We start from the raw sequence: 20,356 nt of genomic DNA on the forward strand, positions 1-20,356 counted from the left end.
GTACAGAAATCGATTTAAAGAGCCCTTTATATCGATATAAAGGGCGTTGTAGTGTGGACGGGTACAGCGTTAAATCAATTTAACGCTCTTTAAATCGATTTAAACGCGTAGTGTAGACCAGGCCTTAGCCACACAACCATCTTTAATCAAACTTTGCCCAATTAGAAAAGGCCGTATCTGTCCACAGAGGGTGCCTGCCCATCCTCAGTAAGCTGCTATTATTATTATTAATAATATTTTATTATATTATATTCTTATTTGAATACTCAACCTATCTCAGCACAAGCCTCATACCATTGTAAATGGTGCCACTACTATCCTGGCATCTGTAGAGACTAACACATTTATTTGGGCATAAGTTTTCATGGGATACAACCCACTTCCCAGGAAATCCCACGAAAGCTTATGCTCAAATAAATGTGTTAGTGTCTAAGGTGGCACAAGGACTCCTCATTGTTTTTACTGACACAAACATGGCTACCCCTCTGAAATCTGTCACTGCTATCTTGGGCCATGCTGATTAGCCATTGTTTTACTACTACCCCAGAAAGTATTGGTGTCAAGTGCAATTCTACTTGGGGTGACATTCAGATTGGTAGCCTCCGCTAGCGAAGTATCCTGCAAGTCCAGCCTGGCTGTATATCCCACTGCTATAAAATATGGTCTAGTGGTTAAAGAACAGGACTAGGAACAATGTCTCCTTAGTTTTCCTCTTACCTCTACCATTAAATTGCTCTGTAGCCTGGAGCGAGCGCTTTAACAACTCTCTTCCTGTCTCCCTCTTTGAAATGGGGAATAATAGTATCCATCTTCTTCACACTAGAGTTGTGGGGCTTAATTCACAGATGTCTGCAAAGCACACTGGGCTGGATTCTCAACTATGTCCAAGCTCTGCAGCGATGCAAGGAGCAGGGGCCAGGGATGGCTTGCTGGTCACAACCCCTGATCCCAAGCCACCCAGCCCTGACACAAGTTGGAGCCGCAGAGGGGCAAAGTGGAGTTTGCAGGCCACAGAATTAGATTTGCCCAATAAAGTTTGCTGTATAAGTGCAAACCATTATGCATGAACTGCCAGCAGCTCAACCTTGTTTGCATGTAGTGTGACAGACCCAGACCAGTGGGGTACAGGAGTCTGGTAGGGGGCAAATATACTGGTCACTGGCTGAGTAGTTTTCTGTTCCCTGAGTGACCAGACCAGGGCTTGCACTAGAGTAATCAGGAACCTGCTAGAACCAATTAAGACAGCCAGGCTGATTAGAACACCTACAGCCAATCAAGGCAGGCTAATCAGGGCACCTGGGTTTAAAAAGGAGCTCACTCCAGTCAGGCAGGGGGGGGTCAGAGGAGAGGAGCTGGGAGCAAGAAGTGAGAGTGAACTGTTGGAGGACTAAGGAGTACAAGTGTTATCAGACACCAGGAGGAAGGTCCTGTGGTGAGATTAAAGAAGATATTTGGAGGAGGCCTTGGGGAAGTAGCCTAGGGAGTTGTAGGTGTCATGCAGCTGTTACAGGAGGCACTATAGACAGCTGCAATCCACAGGGCCCTGGGCTGGAACCCGGAGTAGAGGGTGGGCCTGGGTTCCCCCCAAACCTCCCAACTCCTGATGAGACACAGGAGAAGTTGACCCAGACTGATGGGGAAGATCACTGAGGTGAGCAAATCTGCCAGTAAGCGCAGGACCCACCAATGTAGAGGAGAAACTTTGTCACAGTAGCTGCACAACTGGTGCTGGCCTTGCACCTATCCACCCTCAACAATTTTCTTGAATCAAATCTATTAAATAGAATTTGTGACCTCAGATGACTGGAGTTGTGATCTCCTATCCACTTTGACAGCTCCATTCATGGGAGAAATTCATAATTTTTCTGTAAACAGACTGACTAGAGATCTTCAAAAAAAAATTTGGTTTTGTTTTTAATTTGCTATTCCTCAACAGAACAGTAATTCTACAATTACATATTTATTTAAATATGTAATTTATTTAAATATGATTTATTTAAAATCAAGGAAGAAGCTGATGAAGCTTTCACAAAATCATCTAGTCACTACCACCCCACTTTTTCAGACATACCTATTTATAGTCTTTTGGTGCTCTGTGATAAAAATGCACATTTGGATCCCTCCCTCTTTCCTCCCATCAAAACAAACAAGAACCAAGTTTCAAGATTATAGCTTTTAAAAAAAAAAAAAGCATTTGAATCTGTGAAATCTAATACAGGATATTTGAGTGATTGCTGATGGAGAGGTCGGAGGTCAATTTGGGGTTGCCTCCACCCATACTCTGCAGTCCAGAAGCATAACCAGCTGCAAGATTCTAGTTCAAAAGTGTTCTTGAATGGTTGAAATCCTAGAGGAAAGACCAATTGCAATTTTGTTGATTTCTGATGGTCGAAGGTAAATTCTGTTTCCATTTTTCTTCCGTTCTTCTCACTTAATCATTTCCCTGCCATTGCAAGGGCCTGTGTCCTGCCTATTCTCTGCCTGTGGGCTGCAAGACTTTGGACTCATTTCAGTTGTTAGGTTTAGTGTGCGGGCACTGGGTGGTGTGGGTGGCCTGCGATCCGGTAGTCCCTTTTGTCCCTAACTCAATGACGCTATACCCACCAACTTGCAATAAATAAGCATCTCAGATTGGATTTTCACTCAATGGGGACACAGAAATTAATTGTCAGCCATTCAAGTGTCTATATCACTATTAGATTTCTTTCCAACTATCTGAAAAATCCATATCACTTTCTTTACTGCTTATGGGTGTTTTTGTTAAAATGTTTTGATTCCTTTTTAACTAACAAGGGAGAAAAATTAATGCCAGCAGCCCATATGCCCACAAGCAACCCTACAATAATTAACTAGTGTTCTTCATATGTGATGGCAGGGAGTAACACACCTTGATTTGGAAACCAAATTTGGTTTCAAGCTTCCGAGAGACTATTACAAGTAGTGCAGGAAACAGTGAAAGGAAACCATACCTTATTGCTGGGGGTGGAGGGGAATGTTTCTTGCATTATGACATCAGGCTGATTTGTGGTTGAGAGAATATGTGGGAAATGTCTACTTTCAGGTAAGGGAATATGACACAGCCATGGGGGAATATAGGATCTATTTTTCCTGCTAGAGAAATCTGTGGGCATGTCATTGGGATTTGGTGAAGAGATGCACTCTGGCACCTAAGCCACATTGGAGCACTGCAAGGACAAAAGTTTGCGAGTTGTTCCAAGTTGTTCCTAATTGGAACAGACACTAGCACCCTCTGATCCAAATTCCATTGGCTTCTCCGACCTGATGTCAAGTCTTCCATCACTGTGTGAGGGTTGCCTCCAGGCAGACTGTGCTAAAAATAAATTATGCTCACACATACACACACAGAGCAAGCCAGGCCAAGAGTCTTTGGAAATGCTTCTTGACACCCCTAATGACAGTGAATTTGTTTGCTTTGAGTTCAAATCTAGATGATTATGTTTTGTTTCTGTTTCCCAGGTGAAGGATGAGTTGCATTATGGTCATAAAGCAGCAGAGAATCCTGTGGCACCTTATAGACTAACAGACGTTTTGGAGCATGAGCTTTCGTGGGTGAATACCCACTTCGTCAGATGCATCTGACGAAGTGGGTATTCACCCACGAAAGCTCATGCTCCAAAACGTCTGTTAGTCTATAAGGTGCCACAGGATTCTCTGCTGCTTTTACAGATCCAGACTAACACGGCTACCCCTCTGATATTATGGTCATAAAGTTTCAGCCATTGTGGAGTTCAGACTTACCTGGGAATTTTTAAATGCCTTGCAAATAAAGTTAAATCTTCAGCTGACTGTTACATTTCGCATCTCCAGTCATGGGAGACAATACCATTTTTAAAACAAACGAGAGGTGAGCTACTGCTAAATATCCTCTTCAGTCTCCAGTGACCTCTCCAGCTCCCTCCAGAGCAAACAATTTCCTTCCTAAAGTTCTGGTCCTGGATTCCCACTAGAATCTCCCCATGTTCCCTACTTAGGAAACCAGTTGCCTTCTGAGATTTCTCATTTCCATTCCTTTTGTGGCCAGTGTCCCTCCACGGCTACTCCAGGTTCTCTTAATCTGACCTGAAATATGGTACCACCATGACAGTTCCCTGGAGCTCATAGCTGAAGCATTGGCTTTGAGGGAACTGTCATGGTGAGACAAGCGCCATCTACTGAAAACAAACAAACTTGCCCAAGAAAAAAAAAACAAGGAGTCCTTGTGGCACCTTAGAGACTAACAAATTTATTTGGGCATAAGCTTTCATGGGCTAAACCCCATTGCATTAGATGCGTGGAGTGGAAAATACAGTAGGAAGATATATATACAGAGAATGTGAAAAGATGGGGGTTGCCATACCAACTCTAATGAGACAAATCAGTTAAGGTGGGCTATTATGAGCAGGAGGAAAAAAAACTTTTGTAGGGGTAAACTTGCCCAAGGTTTGAGAATCAGTTTCTGCATATTCCATTATGCTATTTGTAGGAGCAAGGGTGTTTCCTTGCTGTTTCTAATGGGTCAGATTAAAAAACAGATCCGAGCTCCGCGGAACTCAGATGTGGGTCTGTGATGGGGTGTTCACCCACTAGCTTAAAAGGGGCTAACGAGGCTGAGAAGGGGCCACTTAACCAGAGAGGCCATAGCTGAGGGGAATTAGGTGGCCTAAGAAATCCCGTGAGTGATGCTCGTGCCCAGGTGAGAAGGAACAGGTAGGGCTAGTATAAATCCAGCAACCTGGCAGCAGTGAGGGAGCCAATTGCCACACACTGGCCAGTAGACAGGAAATAAACCTAAGGCAGAGGGTGAGGCGAAAGGGCAGCAAGGGGGCAGCAGACCTGGAAAGGAACTAATCCCCAGAGCAACCAGGAGGAGGCACCCTAGCAGAGCGTGTATCATGTGACATGGTCCAGATATCATGGCTGACCACGTCTCTAAAATGGGTCAAACTAAATCTCCAGTTCCAAACACCCCTGAACTTCCCAGAAGAGGACTCAACTTAGGGGGTCTACCTTGTCCCCTCTGCTTCCCCCCTCCACACTCTCGCCAACTGACTAGAGAGAGCAATTGTTTCTGAATTGTTTATATATTCTATTTCTTCATCACCTTCCTACCCTGCAATGCTGGAGGATATCTCTTTCCTTATTTTAGGGCTGTCAGCTCAGGTGCCTGGGTGTAAGTCTTGAGCTGACTGACAGGTGTCAGTGGAAGAGAAATAGCTGGTGTGTGCTTTCAACATAATGCCTATTTCCTAAGCCCATCATGTTTCAATGATTTAATTTGGGGGGTTCCGAAAGCAGAAGACTTGGGAAAAAGAAAGGATCTTCTTGTCTTACAGACAGAAATGCCTATAAATTGAGCCATGCACCTTATCCCCACCACAGCTTATGGCCAAGGTTTTGCAAAGGGTCTCTTGCCTACTCGAGATAGGATGGGAGCTCAAATCAAGCCAGATTTCAGTGAATGGGAATCTGGGAAGTATAACTGAGGAATCTGACAATTCTGTTTTGTGCTGCCTTTCCCCCATCCATTAAAACCTCCCCCTGTCATTTTCACACCTGTTGCCCCTCCTGTTCAGTTCTCAACAAAAAATGCAACCGATAACACACTGAAAAAAATTCTAAATTCCTTTCTTCCATTAAACTCATGGAAAGTATTTATCTCCTTTATTTTCTGCAGAATTAATACATTTGGTACACAATTATTTCAAACTAGTGGCAAGACCTTGAACAATTTGACCGTTATTGCCTGTCCATTAGTAGAGTTAGGATTATTGCTGGAAAGGTGATTGAAATTCTTAACTATTAACATTACTAACATTTTCTAACTAAGTGCCATGAAAAATCCCTGTCGTTCCCCCAAATGATCAAACCCTGGCCAGTCTTTTTCCCCAAATAATCTGCAGTGACTAGCAGCATGAATCTGAAAACATGATGTGAGCCAGGGGTCTTTTCCAAAATTACTAACAATAAGGACTGTAAGTTCTTTCAATCCTCTTTGGTGCAATCTGTTGCAAATGCTAGAATTCCTGGGTATCTCAGAACAGCGTAGAAGTGTTGATTATGCATGGTTGATCCATACAGTTAATTTTTGATTATTTTACAAAATAAAATAATTTCAAATAGAAAATATGTTGGAGGAAATCATGGTGTGCCCAGAAATAGACTAAATTTACTGACTGGATTATTAATTGAAAATGATTTGCTCAGCTGTACAAAGCATGTCACTTTAATCATGCAGGGACTCTGAGCACTGGCTGCCTAGAGCTCTGAGTCTTATTTCTCACATATGGAATCATACAGCGCTGTTCATTAGTCCCATTGGTCCAGGCACATGGAAACGATGTTGAGAATACTTCTATCTGATCTGCTACTTTTCTGTGGAAATGTGACAGTCCCAGGATGATGGCTGATACAGACACTACCGCCAATTGGAAAGAGACTCCAAAGTGAGACAAAGAAAAAGATTTTTTTTTTCAGTCGCAGTTTTGAATCCATGGTATCTTCCCCTTTTTAAGAGATGGCAATAGAGTGACCACAAATTCTTCTACTGTGGGCTGTTAGAAAGGATTTTTAAAAAAAACAAAAGTGGAAGTTCTGGTGTGGCAGGATTTCTGTGTTCCAGTGGTGCAGACTGAACTCCAGAAAGAGGCAGTGGTTTGGCCCTCATGGGATCTGGATTCAATGTCTAGTTCTCCCACAGACTCTGTGAGTGATTTGGGGCTGGTCATGAGCAGCCAGACTTTCAAAAGTGCTCCCCTCCTGTTCAGAAGAGCTCAACACCCACCGGGGTGGAGCTCTTCTGAAAACCTGGCCTCTTTATTTTGGTGGCCAAATGGGAGCCTTGAGCTATATGGAAAACTTGGCCCTTAATCTCTCTGTGCCTCAGTCCTGGGCCCAGCTTGATGTGGGGTGCTCAGATTCCCAGCCATGTACCTGAGGGGGAGGGGACTCCATTTGCTTCTCGCTGGACCTGCGTCTCTTGGTTCCTTCCCACACCCTTTGGGGAGGGGGAATTAATCCCATGAATAAATGCCGCATTCAGATACAACCCTAATGCTTTCATCTGAGCAGGGACAAGCCTTCGTTAGTGCAAGAGACCATTTAAGGCAGGGGTTCTCAAACTGGGGGTCAGGACCCCTCAGGGGGTCATGAGGTGGTTATTATTGCAAGCTGTCAGCCTCCATCCCAAACCCTGCTTTGCCTCCAGCATTTATAATGGTATTAAATGTATAAAAAAGTGTTTTTAATTTATAGGAGTGGGTCGCACTCAGAGGCTTGCTGTGTGAAAGGGATCACCAGTACAGAAGTTTGAGAACCCCTGATTTAAGGGCTCCTACGTAGGACAGGGGTCACGCATACACCCACTAGCAATACTACAATTGTACTGAGTCCCTAAGACTTAAATATACTCCCTCAGGCGTCCAAACTGCCCCCAGGCCATCAGGGTTCCTTCTGCAATGGCTGCTAGTGCTTGGGCATGGGGCGAGCTCAGAGGGCGTTTTTAGTCTGCTGCATCGCTGGTATCCATCCCCATGGCTGCTCCTTCAGCCTGGCTGTAGCTGTGACCCAAACTCCTAGCCCCATGTTCTGGCTCTGTTTGGGGAGCTCCCTCCAGCAGCAGCATCTGCTCTGACATCTCTCTCCAGCCCAGCTCCCATGCCAACACATCTGGGCCAGAGAAACCAGATGGCCTGCAGCCAATCCTCTGGTCCCATTTGGACAGGGCTGAGCTTCTTCTCTGGACTGGGATTCCACTCCTCCAAGGGAACCTGGGCTGGAAGCAGCAGGATTTTCTCCCAGTCCTTTAGTCAGCTAGGGCTCTTGGGCCAGCTCCGTGCTCTGCCTCCTCCCTAATTGCTCAGGTTAGCACAGGCCCTTTCACACATCTGCCATGTGCATGTGGAGTGGGGACTGCACACCCATCTGCAAAATGCAGCTATCAGTTCTTCCTTTCTGCCATCCACTGTCTGTCTCCTCTCTTTAGACTGTAAGTTATTTGGGGGCAGAAACAGTCTCTTAGGATGTTTATGTACAGCAGGCCCTGATCTCAGTTTAGGGCCTCTTGCAGCACTGTAATATAGATATGAAATAATAAGGAAATCCAGCCGATGTTTGAAGTGCTAGCATGACATGCTGACAAAGATCCCTGAGCCAGAAGTCACTTTGACTTGCAGTTTGAGTCTCCATGATAGTGGGGGGTGGGTTAGACATTTACCTGGCTGGTCACTTGAAGCATGGCAAAACTTACACTGTCCTCTGAGAGAGCAGAGAGAGATGCACCCACCTGCTCACTCTTAGGGCATCAGGTCAGTCGTTTCCAGTCTCACACCCTTCCTGAGCACATCGGAATGGGAAAAGTCATGGTGGTGGCCAGGCTGAAATGAGTCCTGAAATCCTGAGCATTCCTTGCAAAACTTCATCAGATCCAGAGTCTGAGTCAGCTGGTCTGTTTCTTGTATCAATGAGACTGTTTTCTTCTTGTTCCAATGGGTGCTTGGAGGGTGTCACACCGGTGTCCCTGGAGTGAGTGGGTACTGGGATTGTCATGAGGGTTACAACTCAGCCTTCTAGAGAGATGTCTGATTTTCATACCTTAAACAGCCCTTCCCTCGCAGGGCTGCGTTTGGCCTAGTATGGTGGGGATATGCTGGACTGCAGCTGCTTATACATAGGAAGGAGAATATCCATAGTTAATGCCCACATAAATAGACTATGGGAAGCGATGTAAAAGTCCTGATTTCAGAGATGAAACCAATCTCTAACTATTAGGGAGTGAGATGAGATTAATATAGGGGTGGGGCAGATTCTCCCACATCTGCCTGCTGCAGGGTTTCTTGCACCTTCCTCTGAAGCATTTGGGGCAGGGCACTGTCTGAGATGGGCTCCAGAGCTGGATGGTCTGATCCAGTCTGGTAATTCCTGTGACATGGAGTTTATCGGGGGAGAGGGAGGAATGGTAAGCTCAGGAGTAAGGCTATCTGGGGGTGACGCTTGATCCCCACCCTCAGTCCTCCTTGGAACACATGGAATACACAGCGCTGGCAGTCACCAGTCTAGAAGCAGATCATGCGATTCCTGAGACCCGTGCAGGGGTTTGCCAGGGGATCCCAAAATGAAGCTGTCACATCAGCTCCTCCTTCTTTACATAACATGGGGCAGCACAAAGCCTTGAGTCAGTGTAAATGTCACCACCAAGGGGTCTTTAAGACATGGAGTGACAATGGAAGGAAATGCTAGTGCCAGGAGTTCTGACAGCGGGAAATGCTGTTGCTCTCACTGCCTCAGGCTTGGAGATGTATAGAGAATAACTGGAATGTGCCATAAACAGGACTGATATTAAATAAGTCTGACTGTATCTGGGACTGAGCTTTACAACCACAATGTGTGCTGCTCTCTCTGCCTCACTGAAATCTTGAGGCAGTTTTCCAGCAGCTCCCACGATCTCCTCTCCTGAGGAGGCCGTCGACATGAGACAGCAACCTCCCATATTGCACAGCAGCACCAGTTACTGCTGAGATCAAAAACCAAGAGCTGTGCCTCACCTGACACGCACCCTGAAGTTCCAGGTCTCCACTGTACCCTCTATGCAGTGTGTGCGTATTGTAACCGTATATTGTTTGTGGTGGCCAAAGGTACATTACAGACAGTTGCCAAAGTGCAGGGTCTGAACTCTTCAATGCTCTTTGACAAGTTTTGCTGGACTGGGGGGCGGGGAGTACAGATTGTACCAGTTGGGATGCCAATGCGCTCTACTGGGTGGAATGACCCACCCTCATCTCTGGGGCTGTGTCACCCTCTACAGAAGCTGTAAGCCTCAATTCTCCTGTGGCGGGGCTACCCTTTTCTCAGTGCTTGGGAGCCAGCGATTCCTGAGTTCCAAATGTGCAATTTAGCTGGTGGCAGAAGATGTCCTCTTCTACCTCAGTGGTGTCCAGCCTGCAGCCAGGGCACCATGTTTGGCCCTGGAGGCACCAGCTTGCAGCCCTGGAGGCTGACTCTCTTTCAAGAACATTTGATTTTTGAATTGAACATGTGCTCCCTGGGCTGTCCCCCAGAAACTTGGGAAAGGAAGTGTTTGAACCGGGCCCATTGCTGTAGGGAGGTCATAGAAGGCACTGCCTGCACAATGGCCACCCGCCACTTCAGCCCAGGGAGCCATATGAACCTGAGTAGTGCAGAGAGAGCAGAAGAGGGTGAAGAATCTGGAGCAAGAAAGAGAGAGTGAGAGAGATCCTTCAGAGATCTGTAATGGTATTTCTCTTCCCATGGCTTGGAGGGTGGTGAGTGGGATGCAAGGCTGACACCTCTATCACTCAGCGCTCCTCTGGCAGAAGCTTGAGCAGCAAGCAGCTGTCGCTCCAAGCTCTCTGGAGCCTGGGTGATTTATTGGGACCGTCTTTTAAAATGCATTTTTATGATAATTCTTCAAAACGGTTCATATCGTAGTGTGAGCAGTGTCTGCAAGGGAGTGGCGGGAGAGCAGCAAACTCGTTTTCCCTCGCAATGTCATCTAAGGTGAGTTCAGCACTAGAGAAGTAGTGTGGAGTTAAAGGGCAGATCATCCCTGCACCTCCTGGCTCTCTAACTGAATGCAGTGAAGGATGGCTATCCCAGCTTATGTGCCCGGACAGAGGGATGAATAGTCCAGAACAACAGAGGCTTGCCTCAGAAATTGGGCTTCTTTGCCTAGCTCCCCTGACCATCTCCTTCTCCCTCTTCCAGTCTGCTCGCAGTTCTCCAAGGGCGTCTACGCCATCTTTGGGTTTTACGACAGGAAGACGGTCAACATGCTCACATCCTTCTGTGGGGCGCTCCACGTCTGCTTCATAACGCCTAGCTTCCCCGTCGACACCTCCAACCAGTTCGTCCTCCAGCTGCGTCCAGAGCTTCAGGATGCCCTCATCAACATCATCGAGTACTACAGTTGGCAGAAGTTTGTGTACATTTACGATGCTGACCGGGGTGAGTGGTGAGGGCAGAGTGGGCGGAGCATGTCTGTTTATCACCCCTGGGCAGAACGGACGACTACTCCCTCAGGAGAATAGCCCAAGCACAAGTGGTTTGGGTATCCAATCAGGCAATGATTTAGATTTAATAAGGTGATTGCTCAGGATCCTATTTTCAAGCCGTCTGCCTAACCCGATGCCTGTGGGAACCCCCCATTTGTGCGCACGTGCAATTGCCACTAAGGGCACAATGGGCACCTGCATGTCAAATGCCCGTTTGCACACACAAGCATGGAATTTGCATGCACAGCTGGGATAGTTGAAAACTCTCTGAGCTCCCTGCCTTAAATGAACACCAGTCAATTACAAAAGAGAGTCATTGAGCTTCTAGGAACCAGTTATATAGATACTACATTTGCAGTTAATAACCCTTTCTTCCAAAACATGAACAGACAGTGTCATTGCTCTGCTGGTAAACAAATGCATGGAAGGAAGTGGGATCTGTTGGTTAAAACAAGGCAACTTGGTTCTCTACTCAGATCTGTCATAACCTCCATGTCTGATGTTGGCGAGTGCCTTACCCTCTCTGTCTCTGTTTCCCCATCTCTCAAATGGCTATGAAACTACAGGAGTGTTGTGAGCCTTCGACTTGGTGGGGCCTTACGCAGAAGCACATGCACGAGGGCTTTCACAGTGCAGTCTGTGCCCTCAGGGGAAAGGGGGGACCCTGGGCAGGGCATGCTGCTGCAAGAGACAAAGGATAGAGGCAGGGCCATGCCTGCCCATGCCAGCAGGGGATGGGGGTAGGGTATGTGTGTTGAGCTCCCAGAGGAGTGCAGCAGCAGGTACACACCTCTGTCTTCACACTGGTGTTAACTACACACATTTCCAATGCGAGGCTGTGCATATAACACACAAGTGAGCCCTTAAATGATTGATGTTTGTAAAGCATTCCAAGCTCCCCCAGTGCAGGACTGCAATGTATTTATTTGGTGCTGTTACCCTTAATATGCTGAATAAGCACATCTCATTTAGAGAGTGACGATATCTCCGACTTACTGCCTGTGTTCATCTGTAAATGAGATTATTATTTCTGTGTTACATATAACCTAGGAGGTTGTGCAAACAAACTGGAATCCACTGTTTCAGTCTATCATACCCAGGCACCTGTTAGAGGAGTGCTCTGTGCATATGTAAATAGTTAATAGATCAAATGCCAGTAGGTGGCATTCAACAGTACGTAGCGTAGCCTCTGGATTTTATAGAACCCACTGTGTACTGCAAATAGGGTCCTCTGCTCTTGACAACAGCTGTAGATCTGTGTGGGGCAGGGCCACCGAAAGAAGGTTCGGGCGCTAGTGAAAAAAAATTCTGCGCCCCCCAGCAAGGGCGGACCGACTAAACAGGGCCGGGGAAGCCAGGCCCTGGGCCCCTTTCTGGACCACCAGGCCCCAGTAATTTATACCAGCTTTCCCCCCTCTCATTGGCCCTGTGGGCGCCCTGACAGCTGTCACCATAGCGCCATCTGTGTTTGACACTGGAAGTGCAGAAGTTTATTATAATTATATAAATTGCAGTCGCGAGTGCCACCTCTGAGGTACAAAAACCTCGGACATACAGGATAATCCCAAGACCAAAAAACTTTACAGCTGGCTGTGTGGGCTGAGTACCCTGACAGACTTCCCAGCTACCTCAAAGAAGGGGTAATCTAGGGGAAATCAGTGAGAATCAATTCCAGCAGTGTCTGTAGTCCCAGACTGAGATCAGGCCCCGACTGTGTGTACAAACACATAGAGAGACAGTCCCTGACCCCAAGCACTCACAGTCTAAACCAATAAAGGGTAGGTCTGAAAAGTAACACAGAAGTGAAATCACTTGCCCAAGGTCAAACAGCAGGTTAGTGGCAAAGCCAGGATTAGAACTCAGGTCTGGGTACCAGTTCAGAGCCCTACCTGCCACACCACACTGCCACAGATGGAGGAGGGCTATTCTGAGTGATGTGGCTTATAAATGTGAAATATGGATATGCTATCTTGTTGTTCTGCAATAGTAGGAAAGAAAGCACACAAGAAGTCACTATAATATAATTTGGCTTGGGTAGGACGCTTGAGTTTTAAAAGCTTGCTGGTGTTTTGCTGGGGGTCTCATGATGCTGCATGACCCAAGACTACAGACTCCTGCCCAGGCCAGGAGAAGGGAAAAAAGGAAAGGCCAACACAAAAGAACTAAATCCTGACTCCCTTCCTGTTCCCTTCTTTCTCCAGGCTTGTCAGTCCTACAGAAAGTGCTGGACACAGCTGCCGAGAAGAACTGGCAGGTGACAGCTGTCAACATCCTGACAACAACAGAAGAGGGCTACAGGATGCTTTTCCAGGAGCTGGAGAAGAAAAAGGAACGGCTGGTAGTGGTGGACTGCGAGACAGAGCGGCTGAACGCCATCCTGGGCAAGGTTGTGCTGGCAACAGGCTCTCCGGGAGGGGACTTGTATGTGTTAAGGGTCTTGTTGTTTCTCCTGGATACGTTCACTTCCTTGTTCCCTTCGTCCATGCTGCTCTACAGAAGGGCACTTATGAAGGGAGTGTGAATCACAGCAGGATAGGTCCACTAAGCCCAGAACCATCTCGTCTTTGTTATACAGAAGAAATTGTAGGGCCGGAGGAAACCTGGGATTTCTCTAGAGCTGCTGAGTCAGCTGTGCTGCTCCACAATATTTTTCCTGCAGTTAATTGTCTGACTCCTTTGCAGAGCCCAATACACCAACTGTCTCACCTCCAGAGAGGTGGCTCTGTGTAGCCCTCTGACTCTTAAGGTCTCAGTGCACAGACGTTATCAAGTTTTTAGTCTCTTCATTCTTCATTTTATTCCTCTGGATTCAGAAATGGGAATGGGATGGATCTGTGCATCAGAGCTGGGAATCCCCTGACCCATCTCTCCTTTCGCTGCCCTACCTCCAGTCCTCACACCCACCTCCAGAATGATGCACAAGGACTTCTCCTGCATCTATCTGTTCAGTTTCCTCAAATCCAGCCCCAACTCCTTCCCCCAGAGCTGCCACTAGGGCCTTCCACACCTCTGCATGGTGCATATGAAACATTTGACAATGCCTGGACAGCTGGTGTGTTGTTCACTGCTTACCATGCTTGTTGTAATTGTCTCTGCATTATCTTGTGCTTTCCCCTCTGTTTGTTGTAGCTATCTGTCATTTTCTCTTGTCTCTTATTTAGACTGTAAGTTACCTGAAGCAAGGGCTGTCTTTCATTTGCGGGGTGTTCACTGAAGCACAATGGAGCCCCAATCCTTGACTGAGGCTGCTAGGTGCTACGACATCATAAATAATAATAATAATAATAGAGAGAGTAGGATTTGCCCCTACATAAGGATAGCGCTCATGAGAGGGGCCAGATTAACTGTTCTGGGGAGTAAAGTCCTTTCCTTAGCCACAGAGCAGGCATAGCACTTCTTGACATGGCCTAAACAATAAAAATCTGGCTAAAGCCATATAAGACCCAACATTCCCTGAGCATCTGACACACACTTAAACAGTCCAGTAACATCTTTCCTTCCTTGCTGAGTTGACTTCTTACAGTATTTATCTGCTTTTCAGCAATAACGAGAGCTTGTCTGGGCATTTCTTACAGTGTGTTCAGAAAAACCTTTTCGCTTTTTCTTTCAATGCTGGTTTGTTGAAGAGCTTCTCTACTTAAACATAGTCTTCATGTCATACAGAAAAATTCTTCTTTGATTTTAAACCATGTCAGATATTGAAGCAAGAAGGGAATTTTTGTATAATTTGGGCTGAGCAAACTAGTTACGACAAAATTTAAAAGCCTGTGGATTTTACATACTGATTTCAATTTTGTAAAATGGACCCACCTTTGAAAGCAAACCACACAAAATGTAATGTGCGTTTACTTTAAAATGGCCCTATTTTATAGTGAGACATCTCAAGATTTATAAAGTTTAAATTCATAAATTCAGTTTCATTTGGGTAAAGAAAAGTTTTCACATTGAAACTGAAAATTGTAATTTTCATTTGTTTTTATGCTTTGCCCTCAATTCCATGAAATGCCCCAAAAATGTGAACTTCGGTAAATACAAAAGAAAACTGCAAAACTTTTCACTGGCTTCTCTTCTCTGAACCCAAGCTTCCTGGTCATTTAAATGATGTTGTTTGCCACTAAAATGGCCACCAGTGGCAGGAAGTTCAGAAGTGCCCCTTGTAATAAAAAATGTGAATTTCCAAATAGAAATGACAGCTTGTACTTGGAGAGACGTGGCTTCAGGGCCAGTGCTCAACACCCAGCCTGGTGAGCAATGTTGGAAATCTGTTTACTTAGTCTGGTGGCTAACTGGGAACTGAGCTTTGGGAAATAAGACCCAATTGCGTAGAGCACCCTCACAGCACAGCGTCTTTGTGCTCATGAAAATAAGACAGGGCCCATTATAGTAGAGTGGACAGTGTTCAGGCTTTTGTCACTCCGTTCCATCTTTACCGGCAGTGTCCCTGGTTATTCTAATCTTGAGCCCATGGAGAGCTCTGCGAAGGCATTTCAAACAAGACCTGAAATACCCCACCTATTCCAGCCTCAGCAGGGCGTGCTAGCTCCTGGGTGTTGTTCCATGACATGCAAATATACAGGGGAGACTTCAGCTTCTGAAGTCAGCAGCTCTGTTCGCTCACTGCGCCAGCAAGTCCTGTTTACAGATGTCTGCACTTTCTGTCTCTGTCTCACTCTCTTTGTGCGTGAGGTATTCAGACATCCGTCTCAGCCTCTCTCTGGTATTTCAGCACTTTCCCCCCCATACACACACTATCCTGTTACTCTTGTTTGGTAGCTGTGAATATTTGGTCCCTCTTGAATAGAGAGCAGAGGACGGCCCTCAAACATCAATCTCTGTCTGTCTCACGCTCTCTTTCTCCTTTCAAGTCACTGTGACTGATTTCTTAAGAGCTCAGTTCTAAAATAAATCTTCACTCAAGGGTTAAAGGCAAGTGAGAAACCAACCTGATTTTTCTCTCACCCATGTCTGTTGCGAGGCATGATTTATCTATGCTGAGGTAACCATCTTTTATGAGCCAGCCTTGCTGGCTGGTGGCAGGATATCCACTGGGCCATATTGTGTTGTCTTAGTGGGATAAATAAGTGTTTGCATTCCATCAAAGCACTGTGTCATTTCTTCCCTGACGCTCATTAAAATGAGTAACTGGAAACTTCTCCTCTCCGCTGTACACTCTCAGAGAGAATTTCTTTCTAACAGATGTCAAACTCTGCCCATTAAGAAGTGGGTAATGGAACCTAGATGGCCCAAGCGAGCCATCAGCATGCAGCCCAACGCTGCCTCTTTCCATGTTCAGATTAAGTGATAAATGCTATTATAACCTCAGCTTGCCACCCCAGTCTAAAAGCATTAAAACTGAGCAAGCACTTTAAAATAAATTAAGATAGCAAATAACTGTGTAAAACACAGGAGGCAAGACGCATAATTTGTGTGTATGAATCGGTAGGTTCACAGCTCAGTGAAAACTGCTCTGCATCCCTCTCCAATTCATTGACTCTGACACCTAATAAAATAACATAGGGGCAGATTTGGTGCAAGGAACCAGCACCCTCTATTCTCCTATTTAATAGCCGGAGGACACTGGGGTATGAGATCGTAGCTTCTGGTCCCACCATATGCCCCGTGCTTAATTTGTAATGAAAAAGGCATCGAGGTTCAAGCAATTAGGTGTTGAGGCTCAAGCAATTATTTTTACTTCCATAACTGATGCAGCAAGCCAAAGGTAACAGGGCTAAGAACTGCCAAGTCTAGCGATGCCGGGTCTCAGCCCTGGCAAGCCCTTGCACATATTAAACATTGCTTATACCTCTGGTAGTTTCTAGATACATCCGTGGAAGAGGGGGACTTACTGAACAAGTGTGTCTCAATTGACTAAGTAGAAGGGGGCACAGCGTTCTGGTTTTGTTCCCCAAATCTAGCCACTGAATCACAAATTCTATGACTCTGAGTGTGCATGTGCATAGAAGAAATCTGCTTCCTCTGAGCAATTACTCTGACCTAGAGCAGTTCAGACTCATCTGCTTCAGTCATATTTAATGATCTCCCACAGGACAACTGTGCCGCGTGAAAGGTGGCGGAGGCTAACTTATTTGTATCAAAAAGTGTTAACAAATGTATTCTCCAGCAGTGCTAATTGAGGCAGGGATATTAGCAAAGGGAGTCAGGCAAGTTTTAATGTTTTACAAGAGCACTTCTGCTATGAAAGGCTAAGGCAGATGAATCAGTTGCACAGGAACAAGTGTTCAATAATTACAAATATATTTGGTGACAATTATAACAGCAGGGATCTTTATCTGGTTTTGTTTAACATTCTTGCATGTGACAGCTGAGTGTTGATAGTTCTGCTGGTAATTCAGAATCAGTTCACAGCACCATAGAAGTGAAGTGGTGTTTTGCCTGCTAAAATGCCTGTTCCAAACAGCACATGGTTCCCTTCAGTAACTGGCAACTCTTGGGGTGAGTTGTTCGTTTTTTTACCAGCTGGGCTTTTTCTGTGTGTGGTTTGGATTATAGAGCGATGTGATCTCTGGCTTTAGAACTGAACTCCACTAGTGGGAATCCACAGACCAAGCAAAAATGATGAGAAATGAAGTAGCTAAAAATCAGCCATTAAGCAGGGTGCATTTGCTAGCAATGAAGGCAACAGAAACATTTCTGCAGACAAGGAAACTCTAAAACCTTATGGGGCTTTAAACAATTATATTGATTAAGAAGTATCGAAACAGACTGAGCCCAGACATCCCAAGAATCAGGGGAGAGGGACTGTCAGGAGCTCTAGGTATCTTATATAGCGGCACCATGTATATATCATCTCAACAAACACACTAAAGGAATTTTCCATTGACTGACTGCTTGACTGAGGGCCCGGGGCAGCTCTAGGTATTTTGCCGCCCCAGGCACGGTAGGCAGACAGCCTTCGGCAGCTTGCCTGTGGGAGGTCCCGGGTCTCGCGCATTCGGTGGCAGGCTGCGGGAGGTCCACTGAAGTCACAGGACCAGTGGACGCTCCCCAGGCACGCCGCACAAGGCAGACTGCCTGCCGCCCTCACGGCGACCAGCAGAGCGCCCCCCGTGGTTGCCAGCCCAGGCACGTCCTTGGCGTGCTGGTGCCTGGAGCTGCCCCTGTTCAGGGGAGCTTTGCACGGGGCAAGTGGCCTGCTACAGCCCCAGTGTACTAGAGGATCAGGCCGACAGTACTTAAGTCGGAGTCGCACTAAATTTGGCACGGTCTGAATCAGGCAAGATATGGGTGGTTTGAGGTGTACAGTAGTTTGAAAGTAACATTTGGTGTTTATCTGGCTTTCACAGAACAATAGGTTCCTTATGGGTACCCGCATATTACTATAGCTGATGGGAACCAACTATGTCTCACCTCCTGAATCCACCTGATATTTCTAGGCTCAGATACTCTGCTCTCCTTGTTTATGGGATATGGTGGATGAACATGTTTTGCCTCATTTCATACTTCCAGATGCTGATCTCACAGCACTTTAATACCACTTAGGAAGGCTTTGCTCTTTTTCTACCTTATACTGTGACTGTTCTCACACAAACTGTCTCATTTAAAGCATAACCGGGAAGGGAATTATGGGGCTGGCGGTAACCAGCTAAAGCATGCTCTTTTTATTTGTTGGCATAAACTATGTTCTAAATGAAACATTTTTGACATTACAGATCATCAAGCTTGAAAAAAATGGGATTGGATACCACTACATTCTAGCAAATTTGGTGAGTTGAATACTGTTTCTTTCTTATTGCCTCTTTCATGGGTTTTCTGCTTGGTATTTTCTTGTTGTTAGTGAATATTGTGCCTGTGAAAAGATCCAGCTTTAATGGTCATAGAGACCAAAGATCTTTATTTGTCCATCAACTGGGTACCAAAAATACAAGTGTCCCTCCCACGGCGTGTCAGCAATGATGTGGTGAGACTATCTCCAGGGGTGATAAGATTGTTTTGTCTCCAGACTCATTCATTCTTTGGCCTCTCTGCCAAGCTGCCTCAAGGATGTTAATTAATGCCAATTCTGTGGTAGTATTTTTGGTGTCCTGGGTAGCTGGTTTCTGGATTCAGATCTCTCAACTTGTTTCATCTAGTCCTGGTAGTGGCTGTCAGCTGGGGGAAATGACTTTCATTCTCTACCAACCTAAACTGCGTTTGAATTTCTGTCCCAGAAGTGAAGCATTCTGGATCCCATTAGCAATCCCAGGAGCCTTCTGATCCCCTGTTGTTAATGGCAACATGCTGAGATCCCTTTGTTCTTTCAATAACCTATAGCTGTGAAACTGTTTGTGTACTTGGTCTCAAAAACCCTGCTATGGAAGGCCTATCCAGTGTTCAAAAAGAGGACCCGGGGCTGGTTTCTCCACTCTTGGGGTGGAGAACAGAGACAGGGTGATACAGTGGATGGTGGCAAAGTTACAGTAGCTGTGCTGTAAGTTGCCTGCTCCCTGAGAGTTTGCCAAAGCCCTTCTTTGCACACATCCTATGATCGGGGCTCTGTGGACATGAGACATGGTGATGCGGCAGGAGGGGATCTGCCGCTGTCCCCATGTCCACATGGAAACTAGAATAGTGCCACACCAGAACTAGTGTTGTTAGAAGAGAATTAACTCTGCTTTGCTGCTTATACCCCCGAGAGCAGGGAGGGTGACCCTGGAGGAAAAGACCATCTCTGAAGGTAGCCTTTGGATCTATGAGGTTGTCCTGTGCTTTCCCAAGACCCCTGACACCTTCAAATTGCAGGCCACATCCCATTCCCTCTGAAGGGAGCAGGGGGTTCCTGGGTCAGCCACGTGGGCTTATGCAGTGTTTATAGTAGTTTTTGCTCTCCTGCATCTCCTTCTGTGAAAAGGTACCATCAGGCCTTTGATAATTCAACTTTAAACTACCAATTAAATGCCTTTTTTCAGTCCCAAAATAACACTATAATTTACAAGACAAAAATGGACACATAATTACCCCATTCTGGCCCAGTACTGACCCTGCACTCAGTGGAGACAATATAATTAGAGTTAAAATGCTAATGTTCCACTGGAGGAAGGATGCAAGTTTTAGAGAGGCACCTAACTGCAGCTTTTATTCAGTATTTGATTTTTTTTATTATTATTATTTTAAATTGGTTAGGTCCCAACCCTGCTTCCACTTACTAAAGAGCTTACCTGGAATAACGTTATTCAGGCTGCTTATGGACTTAAAGTGTGTGTGTGGCCAAATAGGGATTGTGAATAAAACAACGCCTAGCTCTTACCTAGCACTTCACATCAGTAGATATCCAAGGGCTTTACAAGTGATGTCAGTAGCACTATACCCATTTTACAGGTGGGGAAACAGAGGCACTGAGCTGCGACATGACT

General features: G+C 45.9%; 1 protein-coding gene across 2 annotated transcripts in view; it reads left to right on the forward strand.

Moving 5' to 3' along the window:
• Positions 1-20,356, forward strand: part of GRIA1 (glutamate ionotropic receptor AMPA type subunit 1) — a 169,916-nt gene that overhangs the window by 79,253 nt on the left and 70,307 nt on the right. For both annotated transcript variants that reach the window (XM_032771674.2, XM_032771664.2), the window contains exons 3-5: positions 10,720-10,959; positions 13,208-13,392; positions 18,677-18,730. In XM_032771674.2, the coding sequence (XP_032627565.1) occupies positions 10,720-10,959; positions 13,208-13,392; positions 18,677-18,730 (479 nt within the window). The remainder of the gene's footprint in view (positions 1-10,719; positions 10,960-13,207; positions 13,393-18,676; positions 18,731-20,356) is intronic.

This window comes from Chelonoidis abingdonii, chromosome 7 (assembly GCF_003597395.2).
Source record: "Chelonoidis abingdonii isolate Lonesome George chromosome 7, CheloAbing_2.0, whole genome shotgun sequence".
In the NCBI taxonomy this organism is placed as follows: Eukaryota; Metazoa; Chordata; order Testudines; family Testudinidae; genus Chelonoidis; species Chelonoidis abingdonii.